The sequence below is a fragment of the Triturus cristatus genome, chromosome 8, assembly GCF_964204655.1.
Source record: "Triturus cristatus chromosome 8, aTriCri1.1, whole genome shotgun sequence".
In the NCBI taxonomy this organism is placed as follows: Eukaryota; Metazoa; Chordata; class Amphibia; order Caudata; family Salamandridae; genus Triturus; species Triturus cristatus.
In genome coordinates, this window is record NC_140591.1 from 363,814,296 (window position 1) to 363,842,247 (window position 27,952).

General features: G+C 41.4%; 1 protein-coding gene across 6 annotated transcripts in view; it reads left to right on the top strand.

The window, feature by feature from the left end:
* The window catches only part of NBEA (neurobeachin), a 1,788,010-nt gene that overhangs the window by 408,982 nt on the left and 1,351,076 nt on the right, over positions 1 to 27,952 (top strand). For all 6 annotated transcript variants that reach the window (XM_085621699.1, XM_085621702.1, XM_085621701.1 and 3 more), the window contains exon 7: positions 13,240 to 13,359. In XM_085621699.1, the coding sequence (XP_085477825.1) occupies positions 13,240 to 13,359 (120 nt within the window). The remainder of the gene's footprint in view (positions 1 to 13,239; positions 13,360 to 27,952) is intronic.

Here is a 27,952-nt window from a genome sequence, read left to right on the forward strand (position 1 = left end):
AAAGACTCACAATATCCAATGTGACTAGAAACTCATTTTCTTCATCAAAGGGTTGATCTTCAAGCATGTTGATGGCTTGCATAGTGTCCTTGATGTAGCTTGGGGTCTCCAAAATAAGGGGTTTGAGAAACGTATCCACGTATTTTGCTGGACGCTCTAAGATGGAATTGACGCCCGAGATTATTGGTCTTCCTGGAGGTTTCTTTGGGTCCTTGTGTATTTTGGGAAGGACATACATGATCGGGGTCCTGGGGTTCTCGTTGATCAGGAATTGTGATTCCTTTTTGGAGAGCCAGCCTTCTTCTATTCCATTACTTATAACGGACATGATTTTAGTCTTTATTATCTGGTTCCAGTCTTCATTTGTTTTCCGATAATATTTTTCATCGGATAGTTGGCGTAATACTTCCTGTTCATAGCTGTCTCTGGTCCAGATCACAATCCCGCCACCCTTGTCTGCGGGTTTGATAATCAAGTTCTTATTTTGGGCGAGATCGTCCAGTGCCTGTTGTTGTACCTTTGTGAGATTCCACTTTGTGAACACTTTTTTCTTGTTTAGTTTATCTATGTCTCTAAGGACGTTCTTTTCAAAGGACAGCAGTTCGACTGGCATGTTGGTTGTATTCGGAAAGAAGGTAGAGGGATTTTTTAAGCCTGAGGTATTTCGTGCAGTCAACTCAATTCTGCCCTGGAAAAAGATTTTGAGCCGCATTTTACGGAACAGCTGTATTATTTCCAGTTTAGTCTGGTTCAAGTCCGGTCTTACTGTAGGGATGAAAGAAAGGCCCTTCTGTAGAACTGTTTTTTCGTTTCTTGATAGCTCATAGTCCGTTAAATTGTAAATACAGTCGTTTACTTCTTCTGTGTTTTTATTTTTCATGGTTACCAACGGTAAACATTCCTTCTTGTTGTAATTTCTCCTTGGTATTGGTTGGAGCGAGCATTGTGCCATCTGTTCGCTCGAGGGCGTCCTCTGGGTCGATTGGTGCCCCTGCCTAAAAAAGGAGCCGGTTGGTAATTTGTTCTTTGTTGATTACTTGCTTCGTTAGAGCTAGCTTCGTTATCACTTGAGCTTCCGGAAGACGATGGATCTGAGAATGTTAGAAACCGTCTCCTGCTTCTACCTCCGTATGTTTTTAACGCTCCTGTGTTGTACGGGGTTTTGTAATATTCCTTATCCAGGTAAGGATATGTCTTTTTTTCGGAGAAATTCGATATGTCCTTTGAAAGTTTTTGGCGTTTTTGATCTTCAGTGTTTTTTTTGAAGGTTTCGTTTTCTTTTTCCAATTTTGCTAGTAGTGACTGTGCATTCTCGATCGCCGAATTATTCAATAAAGCATCTTCCAGTTCTTTAATTAATTCCAGTTCTAGGAGACTGAGACGTTCAGCAGTTTTGATAGAGTGGAACATCCAGTCCCTGGAGCACTTTGTCCCAATGTGGCTGAAACCATCCAGGTAATCTGGTTGATCGGTGAATATCACCGGGATGTTTCTTACTTGCAGGCCTGTAGGTATTGTGCCGGCTCTCAAATGTTCTAAAAGTACTTCTCCATGGAGAGCGGTCCTTATTTGTTTTTTCTTCAGCCTTGTTATCTTTTCTACTTCAGATTGTTGGCCAAAGTTTGTGGCGGTGGTACTGCCTACATTGAGTATTGATGGACGTTTTAGTAGTTCTTCGATGTCTTCCTCCCTTATACTTAGAGTTTTAGGTTCTGACATTTGACGGTAGACCAAGTAGATGTTATGAGTGGTTTTTGTTAAATCTAAGCTAATTTATGGTACGTAACTTGTAGCACAAACAATTTTTCGGATATTGTGAGGGGTCTGGATGGAGAGAGGACCCTGTCAGTGATTTAGTGGTTGCTGGGGAATCTGCCCCAGCTCGAGGACCTCAGGGTTCTCTGACGGACAAAACCTCTGATTATTCCCTCGTAGGCCTGGTGCCTACTCTAACGTAGAGTATGAAAAATAGGGGATTGATTCAATAAGGGTATCAGAGGCCAGAATCGATAGACTATTATGAACATATATTTACCTCTGAACCCATAAATTGCAAGAAATATTTGATCATCAGTCCTTTTTATTTGGCTGAGAGAACCAATATCATTTTGCTTATTTTCACAATTTTCTATATACAGGGTAAACTCTACAACAATAGGCTCCTATCACAATTCCTGATCAACGAGAACCCCAGGACCCCGATCATGTATGTCCTTCCCAAAATACACAAGGACCCAAAGAAACCTCCAGGAAGACCAATAATCTCGGGCGTCAATTCCATCTTAGAGCGTCCAGCAAAATACGTGGATACGTTTCTCAAACCCCTTATTTTGGAGACCCCAAGCTACATCAAGGACACTATGCAAGCCATCAACATGCTTGAAGATCAACCCTTTGATGAAGAAAATGAGTTTCTAGTCACATTGGATATTGTGAGTCTTTACTCCAATATCCCACAACAAGACGGTTTGGAAGCCCTTGAAGTCTTTCTAGAAAAAAGACCAAGACCTCACATTGTACCAACTCTGGCAATACTAAAATTTGCGGAAATTTGTTTAAAACACAATTTTTTCAAATTTAATGATATTCAATACCTGCAAACCATGGGTACTGCTATGGGTTGTCCATTTGCGCCGGAAATGGCTATAATGTTCATGGCATTATTTGAAGAAAAGTGGATATACAACAACAATCCCCATGACGGACACATCAAAATGTGGCGTCGGTATATAGACGATGTGTTCATGCTCTGGAGAGGAAATATAGATCAACTACATTCTTTCTTGACATGGCTAAATGACAGAAACCAAAACATCCAATTCACCATGAATTCAAACAAAACAGAGATGAACTTTCTAGACATTATGGTGAAACACGAAGAAGGCCGTCTATATACCACACTATTCACGAAGAATACTGATAGAAACACCTTCTTAGAATTTTCAAGCTTCCATCAACGAAATCTACGAGAAAATCTACCATTCAGTCAATTCTTAAGGATAAGACGCAATTGCTCAAAAAAGGAAGACTATTTCAAAAATGCAACAGAACTCTTGGAAAAATTAAAAACCCGTAGCTATCCCAAAAAACTTCTAAAGAAAGCGATGAAAAGAGCCTGGTACACTCCACGAGAGTCTCTTCTCATCCCAAAGGACAAGCAGGACGACACTCCATTGGTCTGTGTTACTACTTTTTCAGGACGCACCAACGAAATACAAAAAATCATCCGAAAAAACTGGAATACAGTGAAAGACTTGCACCCGTTTAACCAAACTCCAATCTTTGCCTTGAAAAAAAACACAAGCATAAAAGAAAAACTAGTACGAGCAAATACCAACCTGCCAAAACCTGAAATAACCCTACGTACTCTGTGGTCTATGCCACCGATAAAAGGCCACAGAAAATGCGGGAACTGTACTTCATGTGAAAGTACCATTGAGGGTACTAAATTCATATATGGGATGAAATTCGTGAACCACGAAAACTTCACAAACTGCAACACCCATAATGTTGTATACTGCGTTGTGTGCCCATGCTCTTTAGCATATGTCGGAAAAACATCACAAGCCATAAAAAACAGGATCTCCCAACACAGGTCACGCATCAGATGCAGGACACCCAATGCACCCATGGTGTCACACTGTACCGAAAAAAATCATGGACCAGATGAAATTAAATGGACAGTATTACGACACATAAAAGGAAGTAACACAGATTCACGCCTGTCTAGGACAGAAGCCAGAATGATTATGTTACTGAACACAATGGACAATGGCCTTAACGAGATGACAGAACTCGGGAATATAATATAACCACCTTAAACGCAAGCTTTGCCTCCACCCACTTCTAAGATTATACCCTAACACAACTCACGTTATTGTGAATAAAAAAGGGGATAAGAGTCCAAATACTCTTCAAAAGGAGAACCAATTATTATAAGATCACAAGCCAGCAACACATTTGCTTGGATTCTTCAAGAACCACTTGGGAGATGTAACCATGACGACAGTGAGGTCGGATAACAACACCAGCATCCATCCACTGCTGTCCGGATAACTTTATTGTTCCCTCCAAACTAAATTCAAATAAGACTTACGCCGCTGTCAGCTCAACATACCGATTAACAAAAGAAATTGATATAAGCAAAGTCGACAGAAGACACGTATAAATGATGGGTCGCTTTGCGAATAGACTTGGCTAAACAACGGAGCCATTTTACACGATGCTTTATTGTTTCATTAAAGGAAAAACATACTCTACCATGGTTACACGGACGCTAAAAACTCCCGCTGTCAAATGACGATAGACCAATGAAATCTCAAGCAACAAACCACGCAATGACGTTGCGACGTCACGCACCAGTCAAGTCACGAGGACGAACCAACCCAGGAAGCGCTGACGGCTCCACAGCAGCGAGAACGCGAGGACTACGAAGAACGAGACCGCGAGGATCACGAAGAGAGAAAAAGGAACTTTAAGCCTTCTCCCTCGAAGAAATCGTAAGTTGCTTTCAAAATAACGGAAACTACCGTTCACTTTAACTTCACGGCGGTGTCCAACATGGTGTAAATGAGTACTGACCCAGAGCCTACACCAAGTAATACTAACGCATGATGCAATATAAAAAGTTAGAACCAGGAGCTAGGAAGCACGCTGTACAGCCACTACACAACCTCAAAAAAACCCCTCTCCCCTTGAACACGGGTGCTAAAGCATGCAAATAAAGGAACAGAGGACTGTAAGAAAAACATCCTAAACATGACGATCTTTTTTCAGAAAACTTCAAACGGCTTTTTGGAATCCTTACAACAACATAAGAAATAACAACAAAGAAACGCACAGGCATCCTCCATCGATTTGGAAAACAGCCTGGTAGGTGCCCACTAACATCGAGGCAAATAGAGCATAAACCATACTAGCTTTTTGCCAAATGAAGCACTAATACAGACACATTTATGCTATTACAGGCCAAGAAAACAACACCGGTTTGAGCCACATGAGCTAAATAAGATTATAGGTACGTAACTTTGATCATGATCCACCAGATCTAGCATAAATTACACGATTGCACACCCTAAATAAGGTTCACTGTTATTTTTGCAGGAGACCGGCAAGATCACATGTCCATATCACAACAAAGCAAGCCCTGAAGAAGACCTTTCCACGACTTTGTAGGTCCATTTAAAGGTCGAAACGCGTAGGCTATATATAAAAACCAGCCTAGCAGAGATCCTGAAAAACAGGAACAGTGGAAACAACTCCCTTTTTGTTTTCCCTCCCCTAAATAAAAGGAACCTAATTAAGATAAGGTTACCCCTTGCCTGAACATCGCAAACTTTGTTACTGACTCTGCTCAGGACCAACAAAATCAAAATATCTTGAGGAATAATCAGCTTAAGGTCCCAAGGTTATAGAATATTGGACTTTTCTCTTATGAAAAACTAATGGTGTACAACTTAGCTACATAACGTCTTATTATTTGTTTTTTGTATATGTCTGTGTAAATAAATGTAAATATTATGTACAGGATACTTGTGTGAATAGCGAAAAAAATATAGGAGCCTATTGTTGTAGAGTTTACCCTGTATATAGAAAATTGTGAAAATAAGCAAAATGATATTGGTTCTCTCAGCCAAATAAAAAGGACTGATGATCAAATATTTCTTGCAATTTATGGGTTCAGAGGTAAATATATGTTCATAATAGTCTATCGATTCTGGCCTCTGATACCCTTATTGAATCAATCCCCTATTTTTCATACTCCTAGTTTCTATTTTAGGCATAGGCTTTTTGGCAAAAACCAATCCGCCAATCCATTGCACAGCAAAATTCAAGATGCCCACTTCTATGCTTCCCTCTGTAGAGCTTCACCCATCACCGAAGTCTACCCTAGGCACATTCAGTTCAGCCTACTACACATTAAAGTAAAGCTTCACCCCTAAGGCTTCCTCTTGAGAAAGGCTGTAGCGGTCAGTGCATGCACAATAGCCTGGAAAGAGACTAGTGATTCCAGAGCTATTATGGGCCAGGTTTGACCAGAAAGCCTGGGTTAACGATCTCCCTCCCCCACTCTCACTATTTGGTGGCTCGCCTTTGAAGTAACAAATGAATACCCTGTTTGTTAGAAGTGTGAATTAGATCTGAAGTGACAGGAACAGTACTATTATCTATGCAATCAACAAATATGAAGACTCAAACTGCTACTAAATATTCTAAGAATAAGCTGTACACTTGGCTACAGAAACCTAGTTATGTTTTAAGGTGCAAATGGGAAAATAAATTCCTTCTGCAACCCGTATTTGCACGCTCTGCAACTACGCTGGCTCTCTGCATACAGACAATTGGTTTACCAGAGCAATTTAGAATAAAATCAGTTTTCATGTTAAAAAGAGCACTTGTGCTAAGGTCTAATTAGCAGATCTCCGCTGCAGCAGAAGCCATAGATCTGAAGGGACTCACCTACTAAAATGGATTCAGTAATAGTGCCACCCCCCACACTTTTTGCACACAAACGTTTACAAAATGCAGGTTTTTGTGTGGCTCAACCTATGTACCACTAGGTTGGTTCATGAAATACCAAATTGTCTTGAGTTGCAATTTGAACTACCTCATACATATTCATGAGTTAAGTCGCAAATTGAGACCCATTACGATTGACCTCAATCACAGGGATTGTGGCCAGCTGGTGTCAGCAAGCGACCATGTCTGTGATTGCTTTTAAATAAAGTAATACACAAACGGAAATACTTAGGAATCTAATCTGGCGTCTTGGAGGAGATGAAAGGTAGGAAGTATAGGAGGGCGCCCTCCCTAGAACTACGATTCCACAAATGGTATCCTACACATCAAGCTCATCCTACTGCAGCTCATGGAAGATCCCCAATGTATGTAAACTGAAGTTGCACCTGTAATCAGGACATCATATTGTGCTGTTAGGTAGACCCTCACACAGCCTATTGGTGTCATGCTTCATCGGATCTCATCCTGCTCCCTAAAAGCCAAGATGGGCTTGACCATATTCCAGAGAGCACTTTCGATAATTTTTCCTGCCAGGGTCTTAGATTAAAAATACCTTGGAACACCAAGGTGGTCGTTTTATTCGCGGTGTTCTGGTTATGTTTTAAAAATACATTGGGAGGTGTCTGTGGAAGTAATGGTCCTATGCCTTGCCTATAATCGTCAACATTTTTCAGCCCTATGTCAAAGAGGCCAAAGAATCCAGTGCTTTCATCTGGACTTAGAAACTATGCAGCGGAATGCAGTCTTTTGTCTTTCAGTCCAACTAATTTTGTTTGGACAACATGCAACATATATCTGCCCTGCTTCAAGGACAACAGTGCCCTTGTGTTTGATCAGGTTCCACTGTTTTGGGGTACCTTAGATGTATAGCCACTAGGATACATAGGAGGAGAGCGGAACATGCCCCTGTAGTCACACATTCCATTCTTAAAGGGCAACATGTCTCCTATTCACCTACTTGGTCTGTTTCTCAGAGGTGAGGACCATTACCTCCATAGACACCCCTATATAGTTTTTAATAATATCAGGAACACTGCAAATAAAAGGGATACCTTTGTATTCTGAGGTATTTTTAATCTAAAACCCCGGCAGAAAAAATTATCCAAAGTAATTCCTAGATTATGGTCGAGCCCATCCTGGATTTTAAGGACCAAAATAAGACCGGATGATGAAACCTGACACCAATAGGGAGAGGATGTGGTCTAACCGCTAGGCCGGTGAACCTCAAATCCGGGGAACCGGGTTCGAGTCCCAGCAATGACGCTCAACATCCTGTGATTCTGGCCAAATCAGAATCTCCCACTGTCTAACAAAAATTAATGTGCGCTTGTGTAACGCAACTGGTGCTCATTTCAAGTGCTCTGATACCCGCTACCTTCTAGTCAAGTTTGTGCTATATAAACTCCAGAAAAAAACATAGGGTGTTTGAGGGTCTACTTAACAACACAATGTGATGTCCTCTACATGCTGTGTGGATCCTCCATGATCTGGAGTAGAAAGAGCTAGACATGTAGGAAAACGGGATGGTTTTTTAAAAGAAAATTTAAACATCTATATTTTTTAGGATCAGGTGGTGGTCCTTTGGACCACCTTTCTCCTAAAACATATTTTTGTCCATATTCACTAACAAGAAGGGCTCCCTTGTGGACCCCTTCTTGAAAGCAGATGGGTTACAACCTCCTTTGAGGTGGTGGTAAAATATAAAAGTTTTGCCAGTGGATTTTGGTTGCAAAACATTAATAAATACCATCAGCAGCCAGTATTTGGAAGGGGCACCCTGAACACATGCCTTCCAAATACCAATTTCGCATGGTTTCATAAACGCATTTCACAAGTCGGAAAACCTTTTCTGAATACTTTGATGGGCTTAGTGCATGACAAAAAGGGTTTTAGCATTCGCAAACCCTCCGATTTATTGAATAGGAGGTTTTGGGAATGCAGAAACCCTTTATACACGAGGCCTCAAATGTCCAAATTGAAAAAAGGGGGAAGGTTTTAAGTCAATTAGTTTAAAATTTTGGTTTAAATACACAAACTATAAGTGATAAAGACATTGGGGAATGAGATGCTTTCCTGTGCTAGACACACTACTTCGAATTTAAATAGCAATATATCTGTTTTAATTTGGTGAAAGTAGTGGGACAACTGATGTTCGGTTGAAACATGTAAGGCATTAATTGCTGAGGGTGTTTGGAGGACACCACAGCAACCAACCTGTTTGTAAGGCGCATATTTTGGAAATTGTCAGTCATTCACAGGAAATACTAATATGTAATTGAAATGACATCCTATATTTTCAAATGGTTGTGTATATGTACTCTTCCAATAATTGAGGCTCATTCGTTTTCACAATCCCGGGGACATGCGGAAGTTGATGGAATTCGAATCAGTGTGAATCTGTTATTACATATTAATTGTTTTGTGGATCTCTACCTTTGTAGAATTGAAGCACTTAATTGCACAATTCTCAGTTAACACTTAAAACATCCGAATTATTTCTGTTTCTACACTGGTGTCCACTCAGGGTTGCAGTTGGTGAACATGTGGCGCTGAGTCTACAGCAGAATTAAAAATAGTTAAATTACCAATATGAAGAGTTGATTTTACCACATTCATTGACCGCTACCTGTATAATTTATATTGAATGTTCCATGCTAATTTCTACTTTCTGGCATACATGTAGCATATGGAAATTAGACAGAAGATTAATTCGCTGGTGCCTAATACTTCTTAGAAAATATTTCATAGGAGAAGAAATTGGTCAAATAAGAAAATTTTACTCATCACGTCTTGATGTTGCTTTGTAGGTGATTTGACGGCAAATTTGTGTATGTATTAAAATTCTTAGATTACTTATCACCCAGCACCACCCAGGTGCATGATTGGCGGTAATTTCAGCATGCCCCCTTATATTTTTACAAGTAACATCACAGAGAATTTGCAAAAATAAGTCGTTTAAAGCTTATTCTCCCTCTCTACCCCCTTTATACTTCCCATAGATGTACAGTAAGTGCAGGTTGCCATGGTCACAAACCAATTCCAGCCGAGAAGCATTATTGTTTTAATCTATAACATGCATTACAGTTGCACAGAAGTGTTTTTAAGAGAAGAATGTAAGGATAATTTTCCTGCCCTTTTTCAGGGACCAAAATTGCTCTGCTGCTATTTCTAGACTAAAACTCATTTACATTTTTCAAAGTGGTTCGCAAGCACTGTATGAAATAAATGTCTTTTGCTATTTCATGTCATGGCTATTTTTTCGCTCCTCAAATATTAGTCATTGAACATTACATTTGGGTATCCTTTCACGCTCTGGGGTAAGTCATGTGTGGAAATGAGCATCATAGGGAGCATACTGCTTTTACAAAAGGCTTCCCTTTGTCCCCATCGCGTCTCTTGCCTTCATATTTTTCCACTCATGTACTTGGTTTTAAAATATATATATATTGTTTTTCTCCTTAAAATGGCTCACCAAATTAAATGAAAGTTTTATATAGCGCGAACATGACCACCGAGGGTATCAGAGCGCTTTACAGTTTATGCATCCTAAGGATATAATACAGATTATGCATCAAATGGTATAAACATACAGAACAGAATAAACAAAGCGACAAAATCAAAGTCTAAAATTGTCCAACAATCTCGTGAGGGAAAAGTAAACACACCAACAGGCAAAATCACAGTCTAGAATTGTCCGACCTAATAGTGAACCCGGTGGCTGAGCCAGACTCAACGGGTATGGACCCAGAATCAGATGCAGGTGCCAGGCTAAGGCAAACATTTCTTCATCAGGAGCCCTTTGACCTCTTTGTTGAAGAAGAGAGTAAAAGGGTTCACCCTGACTTCGAGGGGAAGGGAGTTCCAGATCCTCTGAGCCATCCCTGGGAAGGCTTGGTTATAGGTCTTTTTTTTCTTGAATTTTTGAGGTTTAAGTAAAAGGGTGCTGGTGCTTCTGGAGGCTCTAGAACTACAAGAGAGTTCCAGTTTCTGCGCTAGGTACAGCTGGGCCTTGAAGTGGATGGCTTTGTGAGCCATGCATGCAATTTTTAACTGAATCCAAGCTTCATATGGAAGCCAATTCAGTTCACGCAAGTCCGGAGAGATGTGATGGTATTTTTGTGTATCAGTTAAAAGCCTAGCAGCTGAATTGGGGGTAGCCCTAAGAGGAGCCGTCCTCACTCTAGGCAGGCCACAAAGTGTTGCGCTACCATAGTCCGAGCTTTGAGATCACTAATGCCTGTACTGCAACCTTGAGGTCATGAGCAGGGAGAAAGGGTTTGAGTTTCCAAAGTAAACTGAGTTGGAAGTTCGCTCCTTTGGTGAGGGAACTGATGTGCTTCTGCATGTTCAGGCTTGTGTCCAGAATGATACCCAGAGACGATGCCAAGTCCACGAGGTGCAGACTGCAGTTAAAAGCAGTCAGCTGATTCAACCATTGTTCCATGACAAGGGATTGGTTGTGTGGTGAGATCAGTAGGAATTCCGTTTTAAGAGCATTAAGCTCAGGTGATTGCGTGTCAGCTAGCTTTGTGTTTCCAGCAGGACTGAGTTGAGGGTCTGGATGTCTTCAGGGGAGTTGATCTTCAGGTATAGTTTGGTATCATCCGCATACAGATGATAGCGAATGCTGGATGATTTTAAAATTTCCGTCAGAGGCTCCATGAACAGATTAAAGAGCATGGGGGACAATGCTGAACCTTGTGAAACACCCGAGGTGACTGGTGCAGGGTGGTACAGAGATTGGTCCACCTTGTACCGTTGGGATCTGTCCTGAAGGATGTCTATACATCTGGTGAATAGTGTTTTAAAAGAAAAAAATAATTGGACTATGGCTGAGAGCAGGTGTTTTGCCAAATAAAGCATAAATATAGTTAGCAGTACCCACAAATGGGTACTCTCATAAACGTGTGGAAAACAGCATTCATTGAGGTACGAAAAAAAGTATGCTTTCAATAAGGAGCTATAGAGGGCAATGAAATGCCAGAACACCCTCCACTCAACATCTATTCATACAACAAAGATCTGGCATATAAAGGCACTTTCTCAATTTTTTTTTATATATATAGGATTAAAGTGAGGAAAGATATTCTTATCTAAATCCGCAGCCAGCTATCTTATAGCACAATATGGCCAAATCCTATGTATTTTAAAACAGCTATAGAAAAGGAAAGGAGAGAAAAGTGGTTAGTCAGTACACTCATATCAACGCATAACCCCCGATTTCAAGTGTGTATGTGCTAAAAAATGTGTAGAGGAAAGAGAAAGTATCTCACGTGCGCACCACCAGCGGAGCTCCTGGTAGGTTCTCACCAGCTTGCCCACGTTTGTGTCCTCATCAATAACTTTCTCAAAGAAAAAGTGATGTGTCCAGTAGAAAAGGAAGTGAAAAAGATAAAGCCCCCGTGAAAAAAATGAGACTCAAGAAGTCTTTATTTAAAATTGGACTAAACTCACAAAAACTTGTCACTTTTATTCCGAACTGTGAGTCTGCACCAGGTTAAAAACACAGCATGTTGTAGACCACTTCAATGACGGCCATTGTTTTCACGGGGTCTTTATCTTTTTCACTTCCTTTTCTACTGGGCACATCACTTTTTCTTTGAGAAAGTTATCGATGATGACACAAACGTGGGCAAGCTCGTGAGAACCTACCAGTAGCTCCTCTGGTGGTGCGCACGTGAGATACTTTCTCTTTCCTCTACACATTTTTTAGCACATACACACTTTAAATCGGGGGTTATGTGTTGATATGAGTGTACTGACTGACCTCTTTTCTCTCCTTTCCTTTTCTATAGCTGTTTTAAAATCAGTGGGCACATAGGATTTGGCCATATTGTGCTATAAGATAGCTGGATGCGGATTTACATAAGAATATCTTTCCTCACTTTAATCCTATATATATAAAAAAATTGAGAAAGTGCCTGCATATGCCAGATCTTTGTTGTATGAATAGGAAAAAAAGTATGCCAAGAATATTTTTTTTCCTTAAGTGCTGTAGTCTGCTTTCCAGCCATCCTGATGCAGTGCAGTTGATATAGTAAAGAAGAGTAAGGTGCAAGTTATAACTTGTTGGGAAAGAAGAGTTCCCAAACAAGTTGTAATGGTGAACAATTTACATAGCTTAGCTTAATCAAGGAACGGTGTTTCTGATGGGATGTAGGCAATTCTTATCTAATTCATATAGTTCATATGAATATCCAAACCATATATATGTGAATTGTACTAAAGGGGGTTGTTTAAACCCAGTGGACAATATTCATATACAAAAAATGGTGCCATTAACTTAATATAGATTATGTATTTGGTAGATCATTGCAGTAGATACTGAAGAACGAGCATTGATTAGCCCAAATGCAATAATTGTGGTCTGAAAGACGCACAACGTGTAAGGCATACACTAAGAAAGAGAAACATGCGAGCCAAAGTGTGTAATTATGCATAGCAGTGTCTATGCTCAAATAAACATGTATAATGTGAGGTCAGCATATACTGATGACATAAAATAACATCTCTTAAGCATAGCAACACATAGCAACAACTAGAATATTTTTCATAGCTTGGTATGGCGTTATTGTGAGTAAAGCAAAAATAGATATGAACTGCCCTGATGACGGCTAACATTATAATTGAAAGACATCAACGTATGCATACTTCAGAATTATGCACTATATTAGTAATGAACTTAATGTTTATTTTTGTCTTCTTTTTACTTCCTACCAGTGGTACATGATCAGCATTGTGCACATCTACAATCGTTGGCGAAATAGTGAAATCCGGTGTTACGTGAATGGGCAGTTGGTCTCTTATGGAGATATGGCATGGCATGTGAACACGAATGATGTAAGATTTTACTTTCAAATATTTACTTCCTTAACTATTTGAGGTGGAGCTTAATCTTTTTGTCACTTATGGTAAAAGGCTTCCTTTGTCGTAAGTGTTAAAGGATATGGAAAGTAAATCAAATTGGTAACAACATAAGGAAAAGTAGAAAAAAATGTAGAAAGAACAAAGCATTTTTTCTGTCTTCCTTTTTATATAACGGAATAGATGTCTCAAAGCAACACTGATATGTCCTCCATTAAAAATGCTCAGCATACATATTTCTATGTTCTGTCTCTGGTACATTTATCACTCTATACTTTCTACACTAAGAGGATTATTTTATTAAAGGAGTTCCTGCGTCGTATAACACCTCTCATGGATTTAGACCCTAGTATTGTGTGAAAGGGTTTTTGTGTTGTCAAAATATCAAACAAGCATTTACAATGCAATGGTCTCGGCATTGTTAAAGTTAGAGCTATTGGAATTGCTCATGACATTATTTTTGTTTATGTTTTTGTTCTTAAAAAATGTAAAGAATCGGCATTGTTATTTACAATGTCAATAGCTTAATCACTCTCAAATGCAAGACCTATTGCATTTGCACCCACACAGAGCCACACACAAAGCCACCCACACACACCGAGCCACCCACAGAGCCACTCACATAGAGCAACCCACACACAAATAGAGCCACCCACATACACCCAAATACAGGAGCGAGGACTGAAGGTCCCTTCGTTCTAGGTGAAGGAGACATTAATTTTAGAGATTGGTTTCTCAATCCCACGAAGCAGGAAACTCCTTTTAGGGGAGATGCCTCAACTGGTAACCTGCTCAGTCCCTAATGCTCAACATCTACCTACTAGGTAACCTATGGTGGACACCTCAGCTGTAACAAACTAGATAAACAGGCATATATTTTTTCTGTGTGTAGATTTAGGCATTTTGGGAGTTCACAAATTTTACTCGACACCTCCATCAATCGCTGGTTTCCAGGTGTTCTGCCGTAAACTGTGAATCTGCAACTTTGCTGACGTAGGGGCTTTTCGGCATGTCCAGTTGTACCGAGTGGGAAGCCCTCGTGGAGAAATACAACCATCCTTGTTCAATTTTAATTCTTATCACCCAGGAAAAATATTTTTATATTTAAGGTAGGTTTGTAATCTGTATCCTTAAACTTGGACCATGAACCGTGTTCATGGTCTCCACAGCTCTAAAGCTAAACATACCCCGTTACCGAACACAAAACTGTTACAAGATCCCTTGCGGGCTCAAACAAGACCCATGCTCTGCTCAGAGGGAAGGGACTAAACACAGGAGTCTGGAGCCACTCAGACACGAGCTGTTTATTTCATATCAGGGCCTTGCCTTTCAGCATCACAACTCTTGTTGCGGCTCCATCCTCTTTGGCACTTCATTTACTTCCCACCGTCACCCAGCCCTATATCAACACCCCACAAACATCCTAATTTCACAGCTCCCATACAACATTCTACAGCAAGCCCACTCAGCCCATGTATAGGCATCTGACGTCACAACACTACTTACGTACCAACACTACACAAGAGGTGCGGTACCATAACTGTCTCAGGCGTTGCTCCACATGTATGGAAGCGCCATCCTTCTCCTATTTGATGAACTATCTAAAAAAAATCACTACTCCTCAAGCACTACAGCGTGTCCTGAGTATGTAGCTTCAAACCACTTACCACTGATAGACCAACACATTCTATCATGCAAGCTACTCAAACATTAGTACAATTACAAACAGGCAAATGTAAGAATCGGAATATGACCTCATCACTGCTCAACATGAGCTCTAACTCACTAACTACATCATCAACAACAGTTGCTACAGCACACGAAGACACTCCAAATGTGCCTTTGTATATGTATGCGTGAGTTAAGTAGCGTGGCTCTCAACGCAGGAGGGATGTAACACATCTAGGGATAAAGTACGCCCTACAAAAAAAGAATTAATATAACTAGAAAAATACAAAGTGTGTGATCTGGAAATGTGTAGAGAATATTTACTGCAGCTCGTGTAAGTCCTTGGGGAACATTTTCGGGTACATGTATTAATTCCTAGAGTTAATAGAATACAAATCCAAGCGACACATTCCTCTTCACAGACTCGTGTAGATCAAGTGTCTTACTTCAGGACTGCTACAAGCGGGGAAGCAAAACTCCATTTCACTTCTTGACTTGAGCCTGTAAATGTTACATAAGCACGAAGGCGCCTTCACAAGCAGGCTGCCAATCAGGTTCGAGCTGCAGAGTATGTCCAAGTAACAATATCCTCCGTTTACAACCTCTAATTTAAACGCGTGAAATATCCCACCTTCTTCAAGAGCACAGAAGCAAAGTCCATGAACCAGAACAACCCACCGCAGAAGGGCTATTTTACATCAAAAACTAGCCTTGTACAACCCCAGCGCAGTTCTGTTTTGGTGGCAACACTGGACTCAATACGATCAAATGTGGATGAAACCTCTCGTCTGTATTTTAGCTTCAGTGTTATATTTGCACACAATTTACCAACAGTCACAACAGCAGCACACATCAGGAGCAGACAGGTAGACACCTTGGAGGAGTGTAGTGGGCACAAAAGCCCAACCCTCCAATGAGCGGGGACCCTTGTGATCACAACACAAGACATGTATAACGTTTCTGCCAGACCCGTAGTACACAAGTATGGAATGATATACGCACTGATCCAGTCTGACTGGAAACATAGGCAGGTCAAAACATGGTGCCGCGGTGGAAACAATACCTAAAGCAGGGAGTACAACCAGAACACTGCTGCAAGCGCCACATCAAGTTTATCCTAGCCACATTTAGTCGTTTTAAATATACCCTTTGTCAAGGTACAGAACGGCTGGTGCTCTGATACAATACTGTGTGGGGAGACGATGCTGCCACAAGGGCTCACGGGTTGTGGGTGACTGCAAACATATGAAACACATAAAGCCATCTTGCAGTGGCAAACAATGGAGGTGCTTGGCTAATGTTTACTTTCTCCTTATGCTGCACTCGATGATTTATGTACGCAAGACGTCTGAGCCCCGGTCCCACTCTGCGAAGATAGAGCCCCAGGTTGCAGGTTTCTCTGGGGAGGGAGGGTTGTGGATTCATGGCCCTCGTGGGGCTTCCGGGGGCGCCAGTGTTCGAGATTAGAAACCCAAAATAACAGACGCAGGGGGTGGGTGTGACGGATACTTCGCAGGAAGGCGCATCGAACAAGGGCCGCAGCAGGCTGTGGCCGGATCATGGCTGAGCTCAGACCAGGGCACATGGGAAGGGGAGGGGTTCCCCCACAGCAGAGGCAAGGAGAGGCCCTCAGTGCGCACAATAAGGCGACCCAACAAAGCAATGGCTGCACTGCCCCCACCCCTGCCCCACTCTAGTTCCCTCGGCCCAAGGTGAATTTGGGTGTTCGAGCGAGGCGGGAGCGGGGTCCGGTAGCGATGAGAGACCGAGGGTGGGAGGAGGTCTCTGGCTATCACCCCCTGATAAAGGACCTCATCCACCCCTTTCCCAGGTTGATCCTCTAACTGTGGAGGGACGTAAACACACAACAGAACTAAACATTTGGAAGTGAATAAATGACACCATTTTAACATGAGGGGCTGAGGACCCCCAAACACATCACAGTATGGAATCTGAAAATACTGAAAAATATCCACTATGGTCTGACGAATTCCCTATATTCTTACTCCATACCTAGAACTGAAGCCACGCTCCGGCTGCAGACCGCAGCCACACAGAAGTCTCCGGGGGTCGTGGGGGCCCCTTCAGCTCCGTTCCCAGGACCCCAATGCCTCAGGCCCTGTACCGGGATAGTACAGAAAGGCAGCGCCGAGCAGCGCAGGCCGCCATGATTCACCAACTGACTCGTCGTCGATCATGCGCGAAAACTGGAACTACACTCATCATAGACATGGAAGAAAGCCTGGAGAAAACGTGAATACCGACAGCAACGACAATGTCCAAAAAATATGTTGTGACTACAGTTGAAAACCGTCTTGAAGCTACACACATTCCTGAAAATCGGTTCGTAGCATCTGCAAACAGATCGTGGATCTTATAGAGATCAAAAACACTTTTTTATCCATTGTAGCAAATATAAGGCATTTGAAAGAAAAACGATGTCTGGGATTCCCAAAAGTCAAAACTCTTAATGGTTAACTAAAGTTACATATATTAGCCTTTAAGCAGGGACGGCTTTGTGGTACTGCGAGCGAAGGACTGTTACAGCCCCAGCTACAGCTGCTCCGTTCCCAGCCCCGCCGCGCACGAAATGGCCGAACCTTCGGATGCAAAAAAAAAAAAAACCAAACACGCCCACCAGCGAAAAAAGGGCCGGGCTGCCAAAATTAGAAAAGTAGCAAAAAAAACGCCCCCGAATCCGAAAAGGACGGGGCCTGTTCGGAGAGACAATCCTCTTCTCCAATGGCTGGCCAGCATTCAAGAGGCCAGCTAATAGAGAAGAGGGGAGAAGAGGGGCGGGTTCAAGCCCCTCTTCTCCAAAACATTAAATCTCCGGACTTCCGGTTCTGCCTTCGGCAGACCGGATGGTCCCTCGACCTAAAAAGGAAAGCCATTTACTGTTCTCCAGGGAAATTCACATTTAGGCCAAAAATGTTCAGTTTCTCACTCTGGCCAGTTGCCTGGTCTCTGTGACATGTATGCCAGACCTAGCAAAATCATTTGATTTACAAAATATATCAGGGCAAATTCACAAAAGCATTTATGACTCGCTGAAGTAGTACTATAAGAATACCTTTTTATATAATTTTACATGCCTTTGGGAATCAGCCCCAAAATGTCCAACTTCCTATTAATAAAAGTGCAAAGAGGGCATAGTATTCCCCATTTGTGCAAACTGTATATTAATATTTCCTGAATTGTCCCATTTTATTCCCATTTTATATTTAGCAAAGCCCTGTAAGAGAATGCAAAAAAGTATTCGAGGAGTTTTGCTTTATGTACTTCAAAATGCCTTAGGGGATCTGCCTCTACATTTGGTTTGACTAAGCAGTTCAAGAACATGACTTGGAATCATGTATGTCAATTGAATTTGAATTTAATAGGAAGTTGTTTCTGGAATTATCAGATAATATGCCTTTTTCGTGATATAGACGATATGTTTAACATTTCTGATAGGATAAAAGTGAAAGAGTAATGTAGCTACTCCCTTCACTGATCAGTGAAATAGTGGTACTACGATGTTAGTTAGATCACATTTGCCATATTGCTCAAAACTTAAAACAAAAGAACATAAGGGGTGGGGACCTTTTGGGTCCCACGACGGATGCTGCTGTTCGGAACAAACAACTGGGTCCCCATTCATTAGCCACATGGCCATTCTCTGTGCTGGTAAGCTACCCTAGTCATGCATTTAAGGTGGAACTGTTGTATGCTCTTGTGTGAAGAACAGAGTTCAGCAATGGTGGGGAACACCTAAGAAGGTGACTGTAAGTGGAGTACAAACAACCTCGGTGTAAATGGAAGTGTACTGGGTCATGTTGGTCCTGGGAAGAAATGGTGTTTGGGAGCGAGCCGAGGAGCACTTTTTTTACCTTGGGCCAACTGCTGATTTTACATCTGAAATTAAATGAATGAAATTAAATGAAATGGGGTTTTGTAAAGCGCGGCTGCTGCCCTTGGGCGTCCAAGCGCTGATAAGGAGGATAGTGCCTTGAGGGAGGGCCACTTAGAGGTTGATTAATTGCTGAAAAGGAATGTTTTCAGCTTTTTGCGGAAGGATGGTAAATTAAGGTTAGATCTTAGGTGGAAGGGGAGGGAGTTCCACAGCTTAGCGGCGTTAAGCGTAAAGAACCTTCCTCCTGCTCTGGACCTTTTAATCCGGGGGACTACAGCAAAGAATGCATGGGTGGAGCGGAGTTGTTTGGCGGGATAGTAGGGGGTGAGCAGTGAGTGATTAATCTTGGGGCCAGATCTCCAAAAGGCTTGATGGGATACGCACATGGCTTTGAATTTAATTCTCTCCCCGACAGGGAGCCAGTGAAGGGCCCTAATCCCAGATTCCACTGCAGCTCTACGTGGAATCTGAAGTAGCATACGTGCAGCGCAGTTCTGAGTCCGCTGGAGTTTTTGCAGCACATATTCAGGTGCCCCCAGATAAAGGGCATTGTTGAAGTCAAGTCGGGATTGGATTAAACCTAGAATGACAACTTGCTTGGCTTCAAAAGGATGGAGTGGTAGGATCTTCTTCAGCATCCGGATGATCCCGAAGCAGGTTGCCAATGTTTTTATTGCTTGAGTGTTAAGAGTTAAGGATTTGTCCAACCAGACCCCCAAACTTTTAATATTATCTTTCGGAGTAGGGGGTGAGACCAGGCTGGTGGGCCATAGGTGGTCAATGGTGGACAGGGCTGGGGGGCCGAGTAGCATGATCTCGGTTTTGTCACCGTTGAGTTTAAGAGAGGATGCCATCATCCATCTCCCAATCTCTTCCATACAAGCCGTCAGGTTGACTTGTGACGGCTCACTGCTCTTCTGAACAAGAGAGACCACTAGCTGAGTGTCGTCAGCATATGTGATGATCTTAACGCCATATGAACGGACGACCTCAGCCAGCGGTCTCATGTACACATTGAACAGTGTGGGGCTTAATGAGGAGCCCTGCGGTACCCCGCAATCCAGAGGTTTGCTTACGGAAACAGAGTCACTGTCAAAAACCTGAAAGGTCCTTCCACTCAAGAAGGATCCCAACCAGGCTAAGGCGTCACCGGATACTCCTAGATCGAAAAGCCGACACAGCAGAGTTCTATGACATACCGTGTCAAACACGGCACTCAGATCGAGGAGGATGACTGCCACTGATCCCCCCCCCCCCCGATCCAAGATCCTCCTAGATTCTTCAGTCACAGCTAGCAGAGCTGTTTCCGTCCCGTGTTTGGGGCGGAACCCGGTCTGTGAAACGTCGAGTAGAAGGTTCGATTCGAGAAACCTTGTAAGATGGAGATTAATGTGTCTCTCCAAGATCTTGCTCACCCAAGGCAACAGGGAAATGGGGCGGTAGTTATTGAGATTGTTGGGATCCAAATTGGGCTTTTTCAGTAACGCTTTTACCATTGCCTGCTTCCAAGAAGGTGGCAAACTTCCCTTTAACAGGGAGCTGTTAAGCAGCTCCATGAGCGTAGGGAGTATGACTTGACTAGCAGCGATCATCGTACGGGGTGGGGCTGGGTCATATGGAGAGCCTGATTTTACCTGTCGTGTCAAGGGTTCGAGTGAGTCTAGATCTAAAAGGGGGAATTTGTCAAGAATTATTCGTGGAGGATGCTCCTCTACTGTAGAGAGCTGAAATTCATCGGTATTGAGTTCTGAGGCTGGGGCTGCGAATGTTACATAGATATTGTTTATTTTCTGGTAAAAGAAATCCGCTAGATCATTGCAGCGAGCCAAGGGGTTATCAGTTGGGGCTATAGATGGAGGTAGCTTGGTAAGGCTTTTAACTATTTGGTAGATCTCTCTTGGCTTAGATCTGGCCATCATAATTTTTTCGTTATAGTAGGTGGATTGTGCAGTATTTATTTCAAGTTTGTAGGCTCTGACAGCTTCCCTATACATGGCTTTGTCTGTGGTGGCATATCCCAGACGCCACTTCCTTTCAAGCTTCCTACAGTATCGTTTCTTTTCTCTAAGCTCCTCTGAATACCAGGGAGCTGTTTCTCGTGGTCTTTTTAAGACAGTTTTCCGGGAGGGAAGGGTGGAGTCAATAGACTTCCGAATCCAGTTGTCGAATTCCCTGCTATCGGGAAGAGGGTGCTGGGAAAAAGTGGGTCTTGAGGCTGCCAGAACACTGGTCCACTGTTCTAGTGGGAGCCTGGACCAATTTCTCATTTTTCGCGAGGTAGGGGTACAGGGGCCAAATTTATAGGTGGACCAGATGAGGGGTATTAGGAAGTGGTCAGACCATGGGAGATGTATGATGGGGCCTACCATAAGATTGGTAGTATTACTGAAAACGGGGTCCAGCAAGTGTCCTTTGTTGTGTGTAGGGGCTCGGACTAATTGCTCCAGCTGGACTGCGGCAAGGCTCGCCGTTAGCTCATTTGCTGTGTTATCTGAGCTATCGTCAAAATGAATGTTAAGGTCACCCAGCAGTGTGAAGTTGGAGGGGGACATAGCTAATTCAGCTGCTAAGGAGGGTAATGTGGTGTGGAATTGATTCAATGGGCCTGGTGGACGGTAGACAAGTGTTCCTGTGAAGCTGTCATTGGGAGTGAATTGGAGGGAAAAAGATAGGCTTTCGCAGCCAGGGATAGGGTCCGGGGTGCAATGGTACTGATATAGGGTTTTGTAGATGTTGTTAAGCATTGAACAATGCCTTGGAGAGTTAAACTTGGTTGACAGTCTAGGTTCCTCTGCTGGAGAGGTACACCTTATCTGCCATTTTGCCTGAAAATCTAAGGCTTCATATTAATAGCAATTAGGGCTGTGAGGAGAAAGGGACAAAATAATGTTTCCACGCAACACAGCAAGTTATCTAAATATACTAATGGAGAGTTATCCACCTAGTTGCCTGATGACTCCACATTGACTCAGCGTGAAATGTCCTTGATGCTTTCCATTGCTGCACTGCACAGCAATGAGAGGCAATTGAAAGTGGAGAAAACATTGGAAGGCGTATCTCGAAGAGTGCCGGCGACAGAATATAAAATCAAAGAAGGAGCAGAGAGGATGCAGTTGTTGATGGGGTCAACCTTTGAGCATGGCGGGAGGGTAAAGGAGATGTTAACATTTTAGTCTAAAACAATAGGTGCAAGGATGGAACTGGAGGAGAAGGTCAAGTCTTCAAATAGCTGGCATGTGGGTGGAGGGTAGCATCAGCTCTGGCTGAAATAGCTGATGAGATTTTTTCCCGTGTATGGGAGAAATAATGGTTGACCTTCTAAGCCTACTGCAGAGTTCAAATGGGGATATTGTTGTGAAGTCCTATCGCTTCTGTCCTAATTTAAGGGAAAAAGCAGATAGACTCGTTGCCTCAATGGCGGTAGTAATGAAATAGTTAGATTTGAGAGGCCATGTTTTGAGAGCAGCAAAATTGAGAAAGTGTTGAATAGAGTGATGAGGATTTTTGTGTTTGTTGCTTGAATGTGAATTTACCTTGAAGAATAAGACAAGAGGAGTTTGGCAATACAGGAACAGTTGGTTTAATTAAACGCTGCAGCCAGGAGAACAGTGACATAGTCTGGGTCTGAAGAATATCTCAAAGTTCATTGGTTTTGGCCATCATTATATACAATTCACGGAGTGTCATAAAGCAATTTGTACATTCCTTTAGAGAAAGAGATCCGGGCCGGTCACGGAGTCCTAAATCTGACAACCTGGAATGAAGCACAGGTGGGTCTCGACCTTGCGTGGACACAGTGCGGGCCATTGGCTGCGTATCCTGATGTCCAGGATGGGGAGCGCATGATCACTGCGTGTAGTATGTATGCTGTGTTCTGATTGGCTGTGGGTTCATAACTTCATGTGGCATATAACTTTATGGTGTTTAAGGAACTCGCACCCCTCCGGTCAAATGTGTTTTGATTATGGCCAATCTCCGTGGACCATTGTGGTGCCACTGCCTATCTGTGGGATCAATAGGGGCTTTTCCTTTTCTCACGTTTATCTGTGGGCTACGTGTCCCTCCACCTGTGGGCTGTCAATTAGTTGCTTAAGACCTAGGTCGGAGAGCCTGCCTGACCTCTTATTTCTTATTCAGGGTTGATGGGTAGGTCATATCAGGTAGATTAGAAAACAGTGATGCAAGTTCGCTGTTATGCGTAAATATATCCTGGCGTGCATTGACATTGTATTTTCTAATATTATTATGTTAATTTCCCATTGGAGCTCTCACACTCTAGCCAGAGGAGGGAGCAGATGGAAATCAGGCAAGAGGTGTGGCAATGACCATTGGCTGCCTCACGAAACTGAGAGTTGAAAACCGGGGCAAGAGATACCTGTTCTGACTCACGAATTCAGTGGAAGCCTTCCTGGATGGACCCAGTGAAGCTACAGGATGACTTTTTTTTGGGTGATGGCTGGATGTGTAAAGACCCTGTGATGGATCCATAGACTGCGGATGTTAGATATGGAGTTTCTAGTGGGCTAGAGCATGCACCTAAGCCAGGCAGAACCCACCACTCTAGACAGAGCAAGTAAGTTACAGACCAAGGATAACCCTTGGTAGCTTGGCAGAGAACAGCCAGGCTTATCCCCAGAGGCAATGCGTAAAACGTTTGTGCAGCACATTCACACCAATAACACAATAAATACACCACAAAATAGATTCCACACAAGATTATATAAAAATATCTTATATTGTAATAAAACATAGTATAATACAACATGAATCCATAATTACTTTGCCAACTAGGCAATTGTCAAACATCATAATGAGTGTGATGAGTGAAAAGCTTATATGTTGCAAGCCAAAACCAACACTGGAGGTAGGCCGAAAGCAGTAAAGCTGGGCCTCAAATAATAGATAACAACAAAACTGCTAGTACTGCAACTAATCTTAAACCTCAAATTCACTTATGAGGGCACATCTTGGGGAACAACAAAATGTGTCTAAGACCTTTGTTTTCGTCGAATTAATCGATGAATTTATTTATTTTTATTTACTTTTTTAACCTTCCATTTTCCAGAAAACATCAAGGATTAAACCATCCATTAATGGAACCATCTTTGAACGAAATTCTTCACACCATTCATTTGTTCACTCCAAACACTCTGCTCTCACACACCATTCACTAATCACATTCAGCCATTCAAAAACATACATGTACAAAATTAGCAAAATTTGACTTGAAAACACACGTCGAATTCTTTTTGTCTAGACCACAGAAGAAATTACTAGACTAAGTAATCCCTATATTTGTTTCTTTTTCGAAACATTCAAAATTCTTATGGTCACATCACAAGGTCTACGTGTTTCAAGACCCCTTCATTCCTGGGGCTCTCATCAGGACCTGTAAGTTAAAATGACAAAAAACCTTTTTCAGTAAAAATAGACACCCAAAACCTCCTCAGAGCACCTAAATACTTCAATTATAACTTGATTTACCTCAATAGAATGAAGATAAGATCAGCCGATCTACCAAGTTGTGGAATCTGGAATTGAAGAAATAAATAAAGCGGAATTGTGGCAGTAGTCAAAAAGCTGTGTTAATGTTACAATCACACATTCAATCTTATTAACTTACATTATGTTTTCATTGTTTGAAGTCAGATGGTGACTTGAATTGTTCACGAGTTAGAAAACCGTAGTTCAACAATTTCTGACGAGGAATTAGCAATGTAGTCTCTTGCCAACTGAAAAAGGTATGAATAGTCCTTTAAGTATTTAATTGTAGGAACAAAGTCAAGTACGTTTAAGATTGTTCTGCTTTAAAGTAAGGTACCTTAATTGAACGCGAGACAATCTTTAAGCCGAGTCCAAAAATCAACCGGTCTTCATTTTCTTTGTTAAGAACTGTGAGGAATGAACGATAGCATTAACGTTCTTAACTTTCGCGTATATTCGTTATTTTATTTGGAAGCCTATAGTACGAGCATACCTGAGTCTTCTCCTCGTCAATTGTGGTATCCGTTGGTTGATGCTGACGCTAATCACGTGTCGGTGCGTAGTGTGAATATTCGTATTTACTTTGGGAGACATAGAAGACAGACTTTCAGTAAGGAGATCTTAAGTAACCCATGTAGTATATCCCGGTTTGCATTAATAAATGCATTAAAGAATTTAATTCACATGAAAAGAGTCTCGCAGGTACCTACCTGAATATCCTCAAAAAACGTTATTACTTTCTCAGAAACATCATACTCATCAAGTGGCAGTGAAGGAGATACAAACGATAGATACAAAAATAATAACCAAAGAGGCAATTTCCAACAACCACAACAACAAACTCCTTTTTTAGGGAGAGGCCAACAACGATCACGGGGAAGAGTAAGATTCAACACCCAACCATGGGAGATGTCCACCTGTCGACAGAATTACAAGAGCTAGGAGCATCATTAGTGTATAATTTATCAAACAGATCATTAACTAATGATGAACAAAGTATACTAGAAAAAGGCCTTTTATTTGTTCCAGCAAAACATACAGACTTTGTGAGATTGAAAACAGAGACCATTGAGTTCTGTCGAAAAATTAGGTTGAAAACTTTCTTCACTATGAATCCTTACACAGAAACCATTGAAAATACCGGTTTAAAGAAAAAATCTGTATTTTGTCCACCTGCCAATAAAATTCCAAAGGAAGTGGTCACCTTCGAAAAAACAATTCTTTCAGCAATCACAGAAATGGAAAATAAAAAAAGATGGATGAAATACAATATGACTAAATCGCAAATGCAAGCCTTATCCAATCTTCAAAATGACAACTCTATAACAATTAAACAGGCAGACAAGGGCGGTTCGATAGTCATATTGGACAAATCCAACTATACAACTGAGGTCATGAGACAGCTGAGTGACATAGAATGTTATCGAAAAATTAATAAAGATCCAACTTTTGAATTACAAAACATCTTATTTCCAATACTTGACAACGGACTCCAGCAAGGTTTTCTTTAAAAAAAACAACATGATTTCTTACAAAACAAAAATCCGAGGATCCCTCTGTTTTATGTACTTCCAAAGATACATAAAAATGAGACGTCACCGCCAGGAAGACCTATCATATCTGGTTGCGAATCCTTGTTGGAACCAATCTCCAAATTTGTAGATCACTTCTTAAAACCATTTATCTTTGAAGTACCATCTTTTTATGTGACACAACAGACATCATTAATAAATTGACACTAATAAATTTTGAACAAGGCATACATCATTTAGTCACACTAGATGTGGTCTCCTTATATACACAGATACCGCAGGATGAAGGACTTTCAGTGATTTGCTCATATTTGAAAAGTAGACTCAGCCCCAAAGTACCCACAGAGTTCATCATGGAACTAGCGAGTTTTGCGTTAAAGAAAAATTATTTTAACTTTAACAGTGAGTTTTATTTTCAAGTCAAAGGAGTAGCAATGGGCTGTCTATTTGCACCAGAGCTAGCAGTACTTTTCATGGCCAAATTTGAAGAGAAATTTATCTATAACGATAATCCTTTTTCAATACATTGGGAAATGGACTCGTTATATTGATGACGTGTTTATGACATGGACCAGCACAGAAGAAAATCTCAAAACATTTCATTGCTGGCTAAATAATCACACTGAAGATATAAAATTTAGTTTGAACCATTCTAGAATAAAGATCCCATTCCTAGATGTGGAGGTGTATCCATCTGACAGTGGACTTGTGACCACTTTATTCAAAAAGTCAACTGATCGAAATAAGACACTACACTTTACAAGTAATCATCCGAGAAATTTAAGAGAAAATTTGCCATATGGGCAATTTTTACGTGTAAGACGCAATTGCCATTTCAAGGATGAATATATGTTACACGCTACTAAACTACTTGATAATCTGGAAAAAAGAGGTTTTCCGAAGAGACTTTTGAAAAAAGCAATGAAAAGAGCATGGTGGACTCCAAGAGAAGAGCTGCTTAAAAAGACAGAAAAACCACCACTAGAAAGGATTGTCTGTGTCTCCACATTTTGTCCCAATTCAAACATTTTGAAAAAAGCAATTATTCAAAATTGGCATCTGATAAAAAATCTTGACCCTTCATTAAAGCAAAACCCACTCTTTGCTTTTAAAAAAAGATCGCAACATAGCGAATCAAATTGTACGAGCAGCAATGCCGAAAGACAAACAAACTTCCCTACGGGATTATGTAGGACTTCCACCAGTACAAGTCCATCATAAATGTGGAACATGTATTTGTTGCGAGTCTACAGAAGAGGGCACATTGTTTGAATACAATTCTATTTTTTGGAAACATGAATCTTTTACCAATTGTAAAAGTAAGTTTGTTATCTACGGGATACGTTGCCTCTCTAACCTATTATATATAGGTAAAACAAGTCAAGAAATCCGAATAAGAGTGTCTCAACACAAATCACGAATCAACAAAAATGTCCAATCAGCTCCATTAGTAAATCATTGGAAAGCTAATAATCATCAAATCAAAGACCTCAAATGGACAGTGATCTCTAAAGTTGAACGAGATGAAAGAGGTGGCGACCTGGAACTTAAACTATCCAGAAGAGAAGCAATGTTAATATTGAAGTTCAACACAGCCATCAATGGACTCAACGAGCTCTCTGAGCTCTACAAACTGAGCTAAGATTTCGTTTGCCTACATTATGTCAAAGTTATTCCACCGTCCTAGTCAGGAACGTGATATGTTCACGAGTACTAATAAAGTTCCATCCTCTTCAACAATAAATTGTACGCTATTTGGGATACACTGCATGAGATACTGAAGATCCCTCCATTCAAAGTCTGCCTTCTATGGTTGATATAGTGAATACTAACATCTCATCGCCCCTTTTCAGGAACGTAATTTTCACGAGTATTAATAAAGTTATACCCTTTTCTATAATAAACCTTACGGTTTATTTACACATTTTTCAACGCTGAATTAAATTCTTTAATGCATTTATTAATGCAAACCGGGATATACTACATGGGT